Here is a 17,881-nt window from a genome sequence, read left to right as displayed (position 1 = left end):
TCAAATATTATTTTAATGTGAATTAAAAATTTGTAAGAACCAGTCTGGTTTTTTTCGTTGACTGAATAATTGTGTTTCTTTTAGTTTTTTTTTTAATTATATATAAAAATTTAAATAGCGCTTAAAAATTGATAGGGTGAAATTCTTTTAATCTCTTTGCTTCCTTCCAAAAAGATCGACATATTTTTATAATTCTTTTTATGGGACATAGTTTTTGCAAATGATAGAAAATCCCGAGGACAACATCATTTTAAGTGTTTGTGGGTTCATGTCCGATTAATATTAAAGATCTTAAATATGTCAGTTAAATTAAATTTGAGCAGATTAAATTAAACAAAGTTATAAATAGGTGAGTCAATTTGGACTTGCAAAATTAATACTTACTCACAAATCTGATAATTCTGAAATAATATTATTAGCTTATATCTGTAATCAACTGTTACTCGTATCTTAAATTATCTACTCATCATTAAAGAATAAGATATCACTTTTTAAAATATCTTCTAGAGAGGCCAAGCCTTTTTTAGACGTGGAACCAATTTATTTTGTATTTTATCCTAAGCTAATTAATCGAATATATAATTATACTTTATATATACGTTTCATTTTATACAATATATTTTCCTTCTTTATCTCCATTTTAAAAAAATGGATACATAATTTAATCTAAAGATAAATTGGATTTAAGTTTCTCATTAATATAAGTTTTTATAATTACTAAAAATAAGAAACCAATAAATACATAATACATATTTCAAAAGTTTATAACAACATAAACAAAAGTAAAATTATTTTAATATTCCGTGATTGATGATCCGTCAAACTATAGATAAATCTCATTATTCTTCGAAATTATTTTTGAGTATAACAAAAAAATATATACGATATAATTTCATAAGTAAAATTTAAAAATAATAAAATTTATTATTATTTTCTCCGCATAAAAGGCACACCAGGTGAACCCAAAAAGAGGCCCAAATATTGGGAGAACTTCTTTATAATTTCATATAAAATAAAATAATTTTAAAAAAAAAATTCTGTTTTTCAGGTATTACTTGATCACCCAAACATGACATAAACCCCCGTCTCCCCACCAACCCCACTCACCCACCCCCCCACCCCCCTTTTTCTTCTTCTCTCCTTCGATAAATACCCCTTTTCTCCATTTCTCCGCCTTCACTATAAACATTTTTTCTTCTTCAAATTGCTCATAATTTTTCTTTTCTCTCTAAAAAAGCATGAGAATGAGTTGCAATGGTTGTCGAGTTCTTCGAAAAGGTTGCAGTGAAAATTGCAGTTTAAGACCCTCTCTTCAATGGATCAAATCACCTGATTCACAAGCCAACGCTACTGTCTTCCTTGCAAAATTTTACGGCCGTGCCGGACTCATCAATCTCATCAATGCTGGCCCCGATCATCTCCGTCCCGGTACATGTTACCTCCTCCATCTTCTCTTCTCTTTTGTAATTGGGGAAAATTTTGACAAATCGATACTCTATCAACTGAGCTATTAAGATTATTTTATTTTATATGAATCTTTTTTTTTGTTACTTTTTTTTTTTAAAAAAAAAAAGATTATTGCTATACTATTTTTAGATTTTTTTTAATAGATCTCAAATTTATTTTTCTTAATTACCTTCATATTACTTGAAGAGTTGAAGGAGTTTTTCTTTTTCCACAACTTTATTTATTAATTATTGTGATTTAATTTTAAATATTTTTATAATTCGCACAAAAATTAGATCGTTACAAAATGGCACAAGGTTGTATTTAATTGGATATACTCGATGTGGTTCATTCAAATTCAGTAACTTTAACTCGAATTTGTTATGTTAATTTTTTCCTTCTAAAATTAAGATTTAAATCTTGAATTTGTGTTAGGATATGTATACATGCAAATGAAAAATACTAACATTGTTTTTTTTTTTTTTTTTTCTCAGCAATATTTAGGTCTCTATTGTACGAAGCTTGTGGCCGGATAATTAACCCGGTAAACGGTTCAGTCGGGTTAATGTGTTCCGGCAATTGGCAGCGTTGTCAAGACGCTGTCGAATCGGTACTCAAAGGATCTACAATCATGCAAGTACCAATCAATAACGATGATGATAATAATAATAATAATAATAACAATACTGATCAAATTGTACCGTTAAAAGGTTGTGACATACGACATGTTTCAAAGAATAACTCAACAAACTCAGATAACCAACAAGTCAAAACTAGGAATGGGCGGCTCAAGCGTAAGGGTACTTTTGATTCTGTTGCTTCAGCTTCTGCGGAAGCTGAAGCAGCAGAAGAGTACTTGTTGAAGAATCAACCCCCGTTGAAGTTCAGTATAACGGGGTGGGATCAATTTGAAGAGATAGATGATGAGTTGATCAAACGCGCCCCGAGTCATGACTCGTTTTCGGTTGAAACGGTTGAACCGACCCTGTTGGTGAACCGGGTTGACCCGGTGAAATTGGAGGAAGATGGTGATCATGTAGGATTAGAGCTTACTCTTGGGTTGATGAGTCCAACATAATAATAACAGGCTGATGACTCCCAAGAGCTCTTATTAACGGAGTCATTTGGTACCTCGATGTCGACTCATCACATCCACAACATTTTGGGTTTTTTTAGTAAAGGGAAAATAGTTTCCTTTTTTTAATGGTAATCTTTTTTGTTTGTTTTTGTTTTTGTTTTCTCTAGACTTTTTTGTTGTTTTGGTTTTTTATTTTGGAGGCATATATACAAATAGATAAGAGATAAGAAGTGTAATTATGTAGAGATGTTGGTGATCGATCAATGTACGAAATGAAATTGTCACAATTAGTGACAAAGTGATCATTAATAATAATATAGTATCTAATTAACTATGACTAGTTGCAACAATTTGAGTATTTTTAAAGATTTTGCACTTAGTATTATCCTTATGTTATGAACTTGCTACTTTGTACTACTTGGTACAAAGGAAGGGACGATAAATTTTAATTTTAGTTCTTATCGTTAGAGATTGAATCTTTAGAATCACAATTCTAATAAGGCATCAATACAAAGCTATTCATTTTAATTTGTCTTTATCTGGTAAAATATATTTAGTTCTTCTTCTGCTTGGTTATCTCAGTAGGAAATTGAAACAATCTATAACAAAATTATAATTAACCTTAGGATTTGCTCTATGAGTTTAATGACATTCAATATTTTTGACTCGTTAAGTTGAAATTTTGAATTTTATCTTTGTTTCCACCCTAATACAATTAACTAGATTTATATTTTTCTTAGATTTTGATTGGCCAAAAAAGATGAAGAACACGTGGATGCATGGAGGAAATTTTGTCAACAAATGCTATGCATGCAATGGGTAAGTCCAGTTTGGATTTTGCCAAGTTTTTGAGGAAACAAAAGTTTATGCTTTACTTTTGCCTTATTTATGGATCATAGACACGAGGAACATGCTAGACTAGCTGTTGTGGACATTTTCCCAAGAATCTAGGGGTTTCTATGCAATTAAAAAAAAAATTACGCGACATAATTTGAATTAGAATTTAAGAAAATATAAAGACTTTTGATATCTGTGTTTGTTTTAGATATGTTATAACATTTGTATAGTTATCAATAAATTCTTGTTAGGGTAAAATGAGAGATGACAAGTCGTGTTAATTGTCAGGAATGTCATTTTTTAGTATTAAAGTAGATTCTGAATTTAAATTTTATGAATTTTAAATTCTATGATAAATAGACTTTTAAGTGTTAAAGGGACAAATTTATTGGATTCGACCTCTAAATTACCCTCTAATTCTCCTAATATGTGAAATAAATTAAAAAGAGAAGTGCATCTCATGTATTAATTAAAATAGAGTATAGAGAGATGGTTAGTAATCCAAAATTGTAGTGGTTAGTGAAATTGTTGAAAATTATGGAGTCTTACGTTAAATTTATAGTAAATATAAAAATATTAAATAATTTCTTTTTATATGTTTTACTTTGGCAAACAAAATTATTAAATACGTGTTGTTGATGAAATGTGAAATATATCTCATGATATTAATCGAGAGACACGCAAGTTAATTTAAATATCACAATTACAAGAAAAAAAATCTAGAACTCATTCATTAGTATGATCATCTTTAAGCACGTATCTAATGACTCCATTCATTGATGCATTGTCTTTGACGTTAACTAGTTTTATGCACTAATAATGTAAAATCAATATACTGTAAATGTATATAACTTAAATTCAAATCGTAAAATTTGCATAAAAAATATTTCCCCCAATTGTAATGCAAGTTTAAAATGGTTTTATCAAATTAAATAAAAACTTAGAAGGGGAGATAATCAAAAATTAAAAATGGTGCGTGTGGTATGGTGTAAGGGTGAAAAAGTTGACTAATTATAATATGAACATGTAACATATCCAATTATATAGCTAATAGCTTACATCACATACAACCATAGCTTATAATATTTGTTCTATATTATTATATTATTTATATCATATTAGCTTAAAGTTTTAATTGGTACCTTATGTACTAACCAACAATTTGTGAATGTTTTCAACTCAAATGATATTTGGAAGCTTCTTAATTAAGAAAGAGTATAAAACAATGGCATTATGGATTGCTGACTTGTTGCCAAGCCTTGTTGGTTTGTCACATATAACATATATATATTCCAAATCCAACTTGAAATTAAAAAAATCTACAATATTATATAATATTCTTGCAAACACTAAAGGTATATATATTTGGTATAGAGAAAAATATTTTCTCAAAAAAGTATCAAAGTTTTTCATATTCGATTAGTTAAGATATATTAAAAATATTTTCTAGAGAAAACGAGCATTTTTAAAACGTGATTATTTTAGCTAGTAGAAAAAAAGAAAACAAGTTCGATAAGTTACATTGATCAAGCTTATCATTGTCTCCTTCCTATCCCCAACACCCCACCTCCCTCCGCCCTAACCCCAATTTCCACTTCACCCCATTCACGATATTTTCCTAAATTACATATAAATATATGGTCTGAGCTAGGAAGTAGAAAGGGATTCATCCAAACATGTTTCGTCTAATAATTATATTATATGTACATGTGTAAATAAATGTATATATATGTTGAATTTCTCATCTTTTTTTTCTTTATATATATTTTGATTCTCTCTTACTGGAAATTCTGATTATGTTACTGGAAATTCTGATTATGTTATGTCCTTAGGAAAAAAAATTTCGTTACGCACTTATTAAACACTAGAATATAAGCAAAAAATTTCTTAATTTTCATAGAAAATGTCTTCCTTTCATACCAAACACACCCTAAGTCCTTAATTTAAAATATATTTTTCAAGTAGCGATTAGTACTTTCATCTTCTAACCTCCAACAACAATTTGCAGTTTTTATGGTTGAAAAAAAATCATTTGCCAGGCACAAGCTTTCTTTAAAAATTATAAGATGACAGCATGGGTGACGAAAATTGGCATGAAAGTGATTTATTAATATTAATTAATAACTAATAATATAATAATTAATTGTTAATTAAAGAGTTTGATTATTTTATTAACAAGCTGAAGTGACGATAGTATCTAGATTCATTGTGTTCAAGTTTCCATTATGCAAACATGTGGAGCCATGATTTGGTAATCCAATTATATTATTTAATATAAAAAAATTTCTTAATACTTTTTTTAAAATTTGCTTTGGCAGGTCGCCTCATAGTTTTATTAATTAATAAAATAATCACTAATATCACTGTCTTGATGCTAGATAGTTTTTGGACATAATCAACTTTACATAATTATTAGTGGGTGCCTATCTTTTATTTTTTGGAAAAATTGTCCTCAGAACTCAGAAAAAATAACAATATAATATAGATGGTAATGAAATAATTAGAATCATTTCATTGTTACCCAAAGATTCCTAATTTAAATTCTTGAAAATAGAAAAATTCTATTGGAGTACTTGGACAAAAATATATACTCCTTAAGGAGTAATATCTAGCAAAAGAATCTTGAGGTTGTGGTGTATGGCTTTAATTGTGCAAAAAATATTTCTTGTATATTATTATAATACTATAATGACATTTGTTGTTCGATTTGGTTGTGAATATGTCTTCTGAGCTACGGTATGATTGAGCCTAAAAATATGCATATTTTATAGACTTGTGTTAAGTCTATTCATCTAAAATGTCATATACAAATTTTTTTTAATAAAGTTATTAGTCTATCTTTTACTTGCTTTTATCAGTTCACCCTCTTTCGTAGTTCGAGTTTTATGAGTGAATAATTTTTTGTAGAAATCAAAAAGTATTTTACTCCGTTGATGAATCTATCCAAACAAACTCCAATTAATCAGTCAGGTCATTATATTTCAAATACCAGAGAGCTAAACAAAAAAAAAATCATATTATTTCTTGTATCTAATAACAAAAACACATCAGCTCTAGCACTAAAATGCATCATGGAGGGTTAATATACTTTAATCAATATTATAGTCAATATATAGGGAGTCGTGCGTGGGCTGTTTTTCACATAAATGGTAGAACTTTAACAAAATACACATAAAATGGCATCATATAAATTAGGAAATTAATTTTTTATGTAAAAATAAAAGTTAATATACAATTTTAACAATTTTATGATAAACCGTAGAATTGAGACCGTATAACTAAATCAAACCCCTATAACTGAAAATCAAATAAAATGAAGAAATGACTGATATAATTTGATTCGGTCTAATCATTTGTCGGTATTTACGCCCACTCCTAAGTTTATCATAGACACGGTTATCTTATTATTGGATCACAACTTATATTCAAATCATCCAATTTGATTGGCTTAACTAATTATTTAATCATTAGTATAGATATTAAAAAGATAATACTCTTATTATATGGTCAACTAATAAAGAGTTTTCTCTTTCTTTTTTTTTTTCTTCTTAAATTAAAACTCTGTCAAAGTCATCAGACATGGATTCCATTTTTTTTTGATGGTATATACTTGAATCTGCCTAATAGTCCACCATAGATTATATTAATAAAAAATATAACAAGAAAACTTTTACTTTTCTTCCTATTTATTATATTTACTTCACAAATATAAAAAAATGCAAGTTGTAATTCCTTAAATAAAATATTACGTGCTAAAAGAATTATTTAATTCCATTTGTTGAATATTACGTGCAAACCGTGATTCCCGACTTGTACATTCAATTTCCTCAAAGAAAGAGTTAACTAATTGATTAATGAGCATTTTTTTATCCCTAATTATGGATAAATTATTGTTTTAATTTTTATGACATCGAACTAAGCATATTAAACCTGATTCTTGACTTCTACATCCAATTTTGTCAAAGAAAGAGTTAAATGAATGGGTTATTAGCATTTTGGTTGAAAGTAATTGAATTTGTGCACTTTAAATCATGTTGCTCAGATATATTCACAAATATATCATAATTGTTGTTATTTCATATTTGACAGTAATATAATTTTATAAATAAATAGTCAAATATAACATATTTTCTATATGAAGTAATCGAACAACACAAGGATCAAAAGAAGAATTTATCAATAATTTAAGGATCAAAAGTGCTATTAACCTCTGTTTTTTTGAATAATTAACTAAGAGGTCCTTTGCACTAAGACTACTTTTAATCACTGATTTAAAAAATGAGGTAAATTTGTTTAGTGGGTAATAGGAAACGTAAAGTATCTTGATTAGGCTTTTGAATTAAACTAATCAAGCAATTTACTAATATAATAATATTTCAGATTGAATTTGATAGAGATTAGCAAAACGGTGAAGTTTCCCCGCATAATTAGAATAAAATAATACCATATGGATGAGACATTTCAACCCTAGTTAGTCATTAGATGCTTAATTAATATTTAATAATTAGTGATAGCCATATTATGATAATTTAATGGATAAGTGCTTTATTACGATCTTGATAAGGACTTGTTTGATTATTATTAAGGGCCTTTATGAGCAGTGTTGATTCTTCACAGCATAAAAGAGTTAGTACTTTTTTAAAATAAATAAAATTGGACAATCATGGAAGAGGGTTAATTACTAGAAAACAATAATTAATATTATTAAACATAATAATTTATGAAGTAGGTAAATAACACTTTCCAACAAAGTGATGGCATAGACAATCATGCCAAGAGAGATTATTTTATTTTATTTTTTATGTTATGTTATTTTCTTCCTAACTATAACATAAAGGAAAAAAACAACATAACATAAAAAAAATATTTTTTAATTTTGAATGTATTGAGAAAAGTTTTAGGAAAATGGTCTATGTGCCCGAAACGGGAAGCTCATCCTGACAGTTGATAGGATAACTTGTGATGATTCATCGGGATTTTAATGCAAAATCATTGCCTTCGATCACCAAAATTTCTTATTTGATATTGGTCCGAACTTACTTTAACAATAAGTTATGGAGTTTTACCAGGATTTGTGGTTAAATCCTCGTGATCAACTAATCATGATGTGTAGAAGGTCTCAGATATACCTTTGTCATGTATGGGATTTTCTTTCCTCTGTCTATGTCATACTTTGGATTCACTGACAGTCAATTTCAAGTAGATCCTCCCTCCCCTTGCTCCACTTCGTTTCACTCGTTTTCTCTTTCCTTCTGCCTGCAAAAAAAAGTTATGAGATTGGTTTTGTGTACGTTAGCGATCATCAAACTTGTGACATAGATAAGATTGGAGTTCATGCGGTTGGAATGCCTGAGATCACTTTTAGCCTTGTTGCTTTCGGAATTGATTCAAATTAACTCCAAATGACTTCAAATTTGATATACAAAGTAGAATTTAATCTTGTATACATGTGCTATTGTACAATGGGCCTATTGGACCAATTATTCGAAGTGGTTTTGGAACTAAGATTCTTGACTTGATTTATATTATAAAGCCCATTCATTTATGGGCTTTTATACATGGAATAGGGGGTTTCTTGGTAATTTGGCCCAATAAATGGCATCATTGAGCCCAATTTTGCTTATTGACACTAGCTATCCTAATTTGGCAATTTGGAAGAAACCACGAAAACTGTCAAAGCGTCAATACAATTCGACAAAAAAGCAAAGTTATTGAATTCGATCAAACATTAATGAAAATCTAGCTCCGACATTTTTTAAACCACTTTCACTAATGCTTTGTCTATAGATCTTTGTCAAGGGTATAGTAGTCAATATCCAATGTAAAATGAATTTTAAAAAACTCGTCAACCATTCAATTTATCACAAGTACAACAACAACAATTTCGTCTAATCTCACAAGTCAAATTTGATGAGAATAAAGTGTACGCAAATTTTATCCTATTTACCATGATACAAAGATTGTTTTTCATAGATATTCCGCATTTGATTCAATCAAAATGTTTTCCAAAATAAATTTAAAAAATACAAAAATAAAGAAGTTATAATAAAAATATCAAATAAAAGAAACATAATAATAATAATAATAATAATAATAATAATAATAATAATAATAATATTTTATTAGGAAAAAGGTCTGAAATATATCCGAACTTTGACCGAAATTGTTGTAACGATACCGAACTTTGGAAAGGACCTTTTACCCCTTCACTATTTAATAGTATATTTTAAAGGTATATATGTGTCCATGTGGATATCATAAATATTCATCATTATAAATAGTAATGTGTCCACGTGGACACATATATACCTTTAAAATACACTATTAAATAGTGCAAGAGTAACATATTCTTTCCAAAGTTCGGTATTATTACAATAATTTCGGTCAAAGTTCGGATATATTTCGAACCCTTTCCCTATTTTATTTTGTTTTATTTTTTCACCTAAAGATCCAAACAATAAGTTGTCTTTTGTCCTCCTTTTTAAAATCCTTTTAACCTTGAGACTTTATAGTCATGTGTCCAAAAATTTATTCCAGAAGGAGAATCCCGGTCCCCTTTATGTACTTTTTTATTTTCATTTTTTGTAATAATGATATAAGTAAAAATAATGAAAGGACCATTGAAATGTCAATTTTATGGAAAAAATGTGTGTGCATTTGAGTTACTCATCAATCATTCATCATTTGTCACATTCTTCGAAGGAAGAAGAAAACAATTTCACTTTCTACACATAAAAATGGTAGGGAATGGTAAATAGGATTGATTGAATTAAATTTGAACGGGTTAAAATAAACTTTATCTATAACTAAATAGAGTTATATTAAATAATTTATAAATCACCGGCTCAAGTTTATGGATCTTTTTGGACAAGCTTTTAAAATCTGTTAATTTCAAAAAAGATTTCTTGTAAAAAGTATTTATGAAGAATTATAATTTGTATTTGGCTAATTACCAATTTGAAAATATGTTTGTAAATTGGAATGATAGAGTATTGATTTGTGTTTGGCAAAGTTTGAAAAAGTACTTATGGAGAAAAATTATTTTTTTTCAGTTTCAATTTTTTCAATAGACATTTTTTAAATTTAGCTTGATTGAACAAGCTATTAATTTAAGGGAAAATTGTGCAAAATAACAAACATTTAAACCATATTAAATGTTATAGTTACTCTTTAGGAAAGTTCTAATTTACAGCTATAGTTTCACCCAATTTTTCTATTAGCCTGGTTTGTATAATTCGTCTGATTTGTATAAATCCTAAATCTGTATAATTTGGTTCTTGATTGTATAAATTCAAAATTTTGTATATGCTTACCCTACCTATTTGCATACGATTTATGAAAAAATTATAATAAATTATCTTGTTTGTATATTGGCAAGCGAAATATACAAACAGAGTTCTGAAAGATTCTCAAATGTATAAATATAGAATTTGTATATATTTACCCTATTTGTATATTACGAAATATACAAACAAACAGAAATATACAACTCCACCCTCTATAGCAAACAAAATTATATTTATGAAGCACAATTATCGAAATTGTAGTTACAGATCCTTAATATATTTATTACATTTGTTATTTCTGAAATTTTCTCTTGATTTAATCCATTAATTTAGGCAAATTATACTTTGACCTATACGAATCTAAGCCTAGGGAGATTTAAATAGATAAGGAAATTGAGCTCACGTCCAAAGAAATAAAATCCGATATTTTCTCATTTCTTTATTTCCCAATAAAAAAGAATCACAACAGTGTGATGAGTTTTCTTTCTCCTCAACGGTCGGATTCAAAGGACTATATATGGCTTTACGAAAATCTAGTAACTTTTTACTTAAATCATGTATATATTCTAAATTATTTATCAAATATTTATAAACATTTGACTATCCTCTTAGTTATTATTTCAATATTAACTTAGAGAACGTTTTAGAAATTTACGTAAATTTGAAATTCTAAATCCATCTCCATCTTTCCTAGCGATGAAAAGATGAATGGGTCCAAGTAGGCATGTTAACCACATAGACATATGAGAAAATGCCAAGTTCTATATTTAATACTAGTAGGTCCACTCTTAATCATTTTGCCGGTCAACTTCAAACTTCTACATTTTCAATCTTTTCTAAACTAATATTTAGGTTAAAAGTGACATTTTATGTTAATTATTACACATTGTTATGACTTTATATTTGATTATCCAAACACTCTCTTAGTAGTTAGAGATTAATGATCATTTAAAAGTATTCTAGATATATATTGAAGATATCATAAGAACAAAGTGACACCTAGGGATTAAAATTGTATCATTAGAGCTCCAGTGATATATGAGATGAGATAAATAAGGATATATATTACATTGCCCTAGTTATTTGAACTTCCATATGAAATAGCTAATTTCATTACTTTAGGACTTTGTTATCCCTTATTCCATCAATCAAACTCTAGATGACATAATCTCACATTTATGATTTAACTATGGGATTAATATCATTCTTTTATCTCACCAACTAAAAACCTCCTCAATGCAGAAACGATGACTGATCTAGAAATCTGAAGTTCATAAATTTTTACAATAACCTTAAGTTAATAGTATACGTTAATACGTGAGTTCATATTCTAGATATATAGTACTCCCGCTATTTCAACTTATTTGTCCTAATTTTCTTTTTAGTTCGTTTAAAAAAATCTCTCTTTCCTCTTTTAGCAACTCTTTACTTTTCAAGACAGAAAAAGAAAAAAACTTTTTATTTTTCACGAGAAATGTTTAAGATCACAAGATCAACGACATTTTGGTACATTTAACATATCTTGAGTTTATAAACCACACAATTCAAATGTCTTTTTTACTTCTTTTTTATCTCTGTGTCAAGTCAACATAGGACAAACAAATAAAAACAGATGAATCAGTAGTGCTTAATAACTTTATAAAACTATATATATATATATATATATATGGATCTTTCTCTTCATCCAAATTAAGGAACACGAATACTATAAGAGAAGAATTAAGAAGTAATTAAACAGCTTCAATTTCTAGATTTTTTATTCTTCTTCTTTGTCAAAAAAATAAAATAAGAACACTTTGGAGAACCATGAAACATCCAAAAAGTCCCAATTTAAAATGATAACTTTTATAGCATAGCTAATTTATTATGGACTATATACAAGAAAGCTCTCCAAATTTACAAGTAGTACTTGCTATTTTACAGCTAGTTAAAAAAAGTACTACAAAAAACCTGGTTGTAAAAAATTAAATTAAATTAAACTAACATTAATTATTTAACCAAAGGGTAATTAGGGGTGGTTGTTGTTACAAAATTGGCCCTTTTAACAAACCTTCCTTTCATTCTTGGCCTCTTTTCAGCATTCAATTTCCTAACTTCGTATCTTATTTTCTTCGAAAATAATCTTGTTCGTCTTTTTTCTCTGTACCTTGTAACTCTCGCTTCTCTTCCTCTATCCACTATTGTTACATTTTCGTTCATTATTCCCATGTAATTTCCCTGCAAAAATAGCAGAAAAGAATTTTTGTACAATCAGATCGACTGAAAAATAACTATCCGTCATGAAACTAGTCATCCAACATTATATAAAAAGTTTAAAGTTACACTTATAAGTTAATTTATTTATTTTTTAGGAAAATGAAATGTTCATTAACGTGCTCCCAAAACTGCATGAATATTTACCCTTCAATGTTTAAAATGATAGCATGCAAATCATTTTGTTATTCATTTTAGTACTTTGTTTCTAAAATATTTAAATGTCGATGTCCAAATGAAATGACTAGAATATCTAAGATATTTTGCTCAAATATCTAATGTCCTATGATATAATATATAGTATAAGAAAATACAATATTTCCATAAAGACCTTAGTATAAATTGCACTAAATATTACTAGCATATTCCTAAAATTAAACTCAGTTTCTACGAATCAAGAACACGTGGCATGAACTTTCACTTTCACTTTCAAAATTTAGAAAAATGGGACCATAATATAAATTGCATTATAACTATCAAAAAATATAATGGATTATACTTTTAATTATATCTAATCAAATCCATTAATTGCAAAACTTATAATATAAGATAAAATAATTAAATTAAAACTTACCATGCAATGTGGCCATGAGTCATTTGAGTCCAATTCTGGCCTTTCACCATTAGTCCAAGGAGACCTTTGGTCAGCCCATGCTGTTAATACACCTTCATAATCAAGATTTAATAAAATCTTCTTTTTATTTTCATCCTTCATAATTACTTCATCTTCTCCGATAATATTCATCGGTGAATCGCAATCGAATTTGAATTCAAAGGTGTCTTCATTAATATCAATATCATGATGATTATGATTATATTGATGATCATGAATAGTAGCAGAAGTTGTTTTTCTAACGACTCCAATTTCTCCCTCATCTTCAATTTTGACTTTTTCATGACCGATCATTGAATATTCCATTGAATTTTCCTCCTTGTTACAAACCCCTAATAGACCTAATCCTTCCATATCAAATGACTCATCATCAAGTCCTTTACCTAGTAAACTCTCAACATCAGCTGCGAATTCCGCTAGCTCCATCTCCGAGGGTAACATCTCGTGAAATCTATTCAGATCGACGTTACAGATATCATCCTGCAATATCATCTCTTTAGATTCGAGTTTAAATTCTGAATCAGCATCTGCTGCTACAGTCACGTTACTCTCCACCATCTCATGATTATTTCTTGTGGCCGAGCTGTAGAGCTGGGCCACGAAAGGATCGAGTATGGGCACTCGATATAAAAGTTGCTCCTCTTCATTCTCATCATGGGAATTTTCATCGCTTAATATCTCGGGGACGAGATGAATAGGATTCCTTCGAATGACATCTCCATCCCCCGCGGATTTACTAGCCTTCCTCCCATGCCTAGGAGTTCGCGCCTTTCTAGTAAATCCACGATGCCACGATGGGACTGACACTGATGAAATTGATAGTGGACTTTCCAAATCAGGAAAGTAATCTGATGATGATGATGATGATGATGATGGTTGTTTCAGTGATGATGTTTTAAGACGAACCCTTTCGTGCCTATGCGCCAAAGGGTTCGCCGAATGAACGGAAGCGTCACAATTTTGACATAAAAATGCATCATCGGCCGGACAATACCAACGTGCCCTTTTTTTAATACAGTTGTCACATGCTCTTGTTGTTTTTCCACCCATTGCACTTGCTAATTTTCTTTCGGAAACCATCGATAAATTCTGAATCCACCTCTGATACGTGTATTACTCAATGAATTTTTTTGATACTTTTGAAGAGTAGGTGGAAGAGGAAAACTAAGGGGAGATATGTTGAGTTAGATCTTTATGTATAATTGTTGAAAAAAGCTCTAGAGCAACTCAAAAAGACAGTGCTAAAAGTGCAATTATTTGAGGAACCCACAAAATGCACTTTTACAGCAAATTATAAAGTTCTTATTTTATAAAAATAAAATTGTGGGGACAAATTTTTTAATTTTTTGTTTTTTTGGTATTTTCTACAAGAAATGGGAGACTATACTTATGGGCCTACAATAAGGCCTTATCTGTATTTTAATTGGCTAATTTGTAAACATCATCCTTGATACTTGTTTTTGATTGGATGAAGTTGTAGTCAAATGGATTTCAAAGGGTCCCACTTGTGTTGAGGATGAGAATTAGTTGAAAATTTGATCCAATTTCTCTATCCTAATGTCCATGTCTATTCTCTCAAGAGTTTGAAGGTGACACTTTTGTTAGATTGTCTTGCATTGAGTTTTTTTTTCTTCAAAATATCTAGTATTTGAAATTTAGATAAAGTAATCTAAGGAGGTGTTCATTTAACTGATTAAACTAAAAATAGTCTATGAGTATATATAAAATGTGAATGATCGTGTATAATTAATATACACTCTTTGGTATATATGGATCATTCGAATTTCGAGAGTTATACTCAGGCATGGAATCTTCGAGTTTTTTGAAACAAAATTTACATATTTAAAAGCTAAGTAAAAGTAGTACAAGTTACAATAATTCATAATTCAAGATATTTTAAAAAATATACTGTTAAAGAAGATTTATTTGAATCTCGAAATACGATTTGTGCCACATAAAGTGATATGAAATTAAAGGAGTATAAGTTATGTATAACAAATAGAAAAAAGCAAACTATATACTTGACTGGCTATTTTTATAAAGACTGCTCGACTAATTTGAATTTACAATGTGCAAGACTCATTTAAAGGAAAAGTATTTTATTAGTAGGAGTTTATTTATTTTATGACATGAATCCAAAACTTCTTAGCTCTGATTAAAAATGGAGAGATATATACTTATAACTACATTATTTTGGTGGTGGTATGCTTTGAGTTATATGCTCTCTAAGATGATGATATTTGAAGTACAAGTGTAGATATTTTAAGAGGAATGTATATTTTGAGAAGAAGGTAATTAGATATTTAATATTTTTCATATTTCATATATTATTTTTTAAATTTGGATATAATAGTACATACTTTAAAAATTATATAAAAAGTACTAATTGTTAAGTCTATTGTTTTTCATAATTGTATTCTGGAATTTACAAATTGAAACTTCATTTTGTTTCACGTTATATTTGTGACTCTATTAAATTTTGAAAAGCCAAATAATTTTTTACTAATATAATTTTCCATTTGTTTTAAAATACCTTTTATTATAAAATGAAATTATATTATATAGTTGAAAAACTCTTTGTTGCGGTCCCCTTCCACTTTTTTGCCCCCCTCTGCCCCTAAATATTTGGTCTATAAACTTAAAAAGGGAAAGTGATAATACAATTATTGTTCTTTTAAAAAAAAATTAATAATTGCCTTTTGAAGTTTTGATGATGTTGCTAGTTTCAACAGTTACATAAAAGGTGGTTTATAATCATTGGTAATTAACTAATTATTTATAGTAATTTTGATTTCGTAGCATAAAAAATCAAATAAATAACATATCATAATTATATAACTCATAAATTTTAAAATCTAAATAAAAGGAAGTAGTATACATTGTTATTATATATTTTTCATTCGAAGTAGTATAAATGAGTAAAAATGTTGAGTCCCGCATTGTTGAGATTAGGGGTGTGCATTCGGTTTTTTAATTTGGTTTTACACTATTTGATTTGGATTTTTGGTTTTTGGTTTTGTAAAAGTATAACCCAATTCGATCCAAAATAAATTTGATTTGGTTTGGTTTTTCTCTATTCGGTTCGGCTTTTTTCGGTTTGGTTATTCGGTTATGTCAATAATTAATAACATATATAACCAAAGGAATAATATTTAATCCCTTAAATATTCTTTCTAATATAAATCATAAGAAAACTTAAAACACAATACTTATAAGTATACCTATTATAGATGTAATTCAAACATAAAATATAAACGTAATCATTATGAAAGACAATAACCAGAAATGGACAAAAGTGGTTAACTTCAACTTAATTCTAAAAACCAATCCAAATAAAAATTCGGTTTGATTTTGTTTGGTTATTCGGTTTATTCCGAATAGTGCACACCCCTAGTTGAGATGTAGAGAATTATTTGAATAATTTTCTTCTCAGAAGTTAGCTTTTAAAATTGAGTCAAATTCAAAATTATTTTTTTTTCATTTAATTATAATAAATATGAAAATTAAAAGATGAAATAATTTTGAGAAAAAACAAAATGAAACCCATAAGTCACACCAGAAAACACTTTTTGTTGAAGAAAATTCGTGAAAATAATTTCCATCATGTCAGGCGCACATTTATCTGTTGTGTCTTCTTCAATTTATTAAGGAATTAAAAGATAAAATAATGTTTAGATAAAGGAAAAAAACGAATCTGAAAGTGGATAAATATGATGTGGAATTATATAATTATAATTCTTAATACTTGCATTAAGGAAAAAAAAAATCTCCGCAAGGAATATCGTAGATGTGAGGGTTGAGATTTTTTTTTGTTCTTAATTAGATGTCTTGATTCTGAAGTTTTGAAAATGTAATCTTATTAAAAGCATTATTCTTGAAAATGAGCTCAGCAATATATAAATACGAATTTAATCGAATCTCAATTATCGAACTCCAAATTAAAAAAAAGAAGTAAATCGATCATAGACAAGCATGTCAAAGTGTCACGGTTATGATACTGACAATTTTATTGTTCTTAACTTGTAGTATTCTCACATGCACTTTCTCTATAATCAGGTGAAATAACTATATTTTACTTAATTACGATTCAATGTACATGTTAGAAAAAAAGAGGCAAGCGAGATTGAGAGAGAAAGCAGAGATACGAACGAAAGAGAGCACACAAAAAGGAGAGAGGCAATGAAAGTGACAAATGTTTGATGTCCGCATTAAAATTTCTAGTAAATTCATATCGCCCATTGCATAACCATGTTGGGGGTGACACTTTCAACAAAAGTTTTTCATATTCAAGACTTAAACTCGAGACTTCTAGTTAAAAGTGAAATAGTACCACTATTACACTACAACTCATGTTTGTCAAGGAAAATT

General features: G+C 28.4%; 2 protein-coding genes across 2 annotated transcripts; one reads left to right on the top strand and one right to left on the bottom strand.

Moving 5' to 3' along the window:
- Positions 1 to 1,178: 1,178 nt before the first annotated feature.
- Positions 1,179 to 2,851, top strand: LOC125866896 (LOB domain-containing protein 42-like). The gene is made up of 2 exons (XM_049547281.1): positions 1,179 to 1,428; positions 1,941 to 2,851. Exons 1-2 carry the CDS (start codon positions 1,239 to 1,241, stop codon positions 2,522 to 2,524), a joined length of 774 nt encoding a protein of 257 aa, XP_049403238.1. The 5' UTR covers positions 1,179 to 1,238; the 3' UTR covers positions 2,525 to 2,851.
- Positions 2,852 to 12,487: 9,636 nt separating this feature from the next.
- Positions 12,488 to 14,795, bottom strand: LOC125866886 (zinc finger protein CONSTANS-LIKE 16-like). Its single transcript, XM_049547268.1, has 2 exons — positions 13,475 to 14,795; positions 12,488 to 12,864 (listed from the first exon to the last, which is right to left on the bottom strand). The coding sequence occupies exons 1-2, from the start codon at positions 14,591 to 14,593 to the stop codon at positions 12,637 to 12,639; spliced, it is 1,347 nt and encodes a 448-aa protein (XP_049403225.1). The 5' UTR covers positions 14,594 to 14,795; the 3' UTR covers positions 12,488 to 12,636.
- Between the last annotated feature and the right edge of the window lie 3,086 nt (positions 14,796 to 17,881).

This window comes from Solanum stenotomum, chromosome 6 (genome assembly GCF_019186545.1).
Source record: "Solanum stenotomum isolate F172 chromosome 6, ASM1918654v1, whole genome shotgun sequence".
NCBI classification, from domain to species: Eukaryota; Viridiplantae; Streptophyta; class Magnoliopsida; order Solanales; family Solanaceae; genus Solanum; species Solanum stenotomum.
Note: the sequence above shows the minus strand (reverse complement) of the source record. Positions and strands in the feature narration are given on the sequence as shown.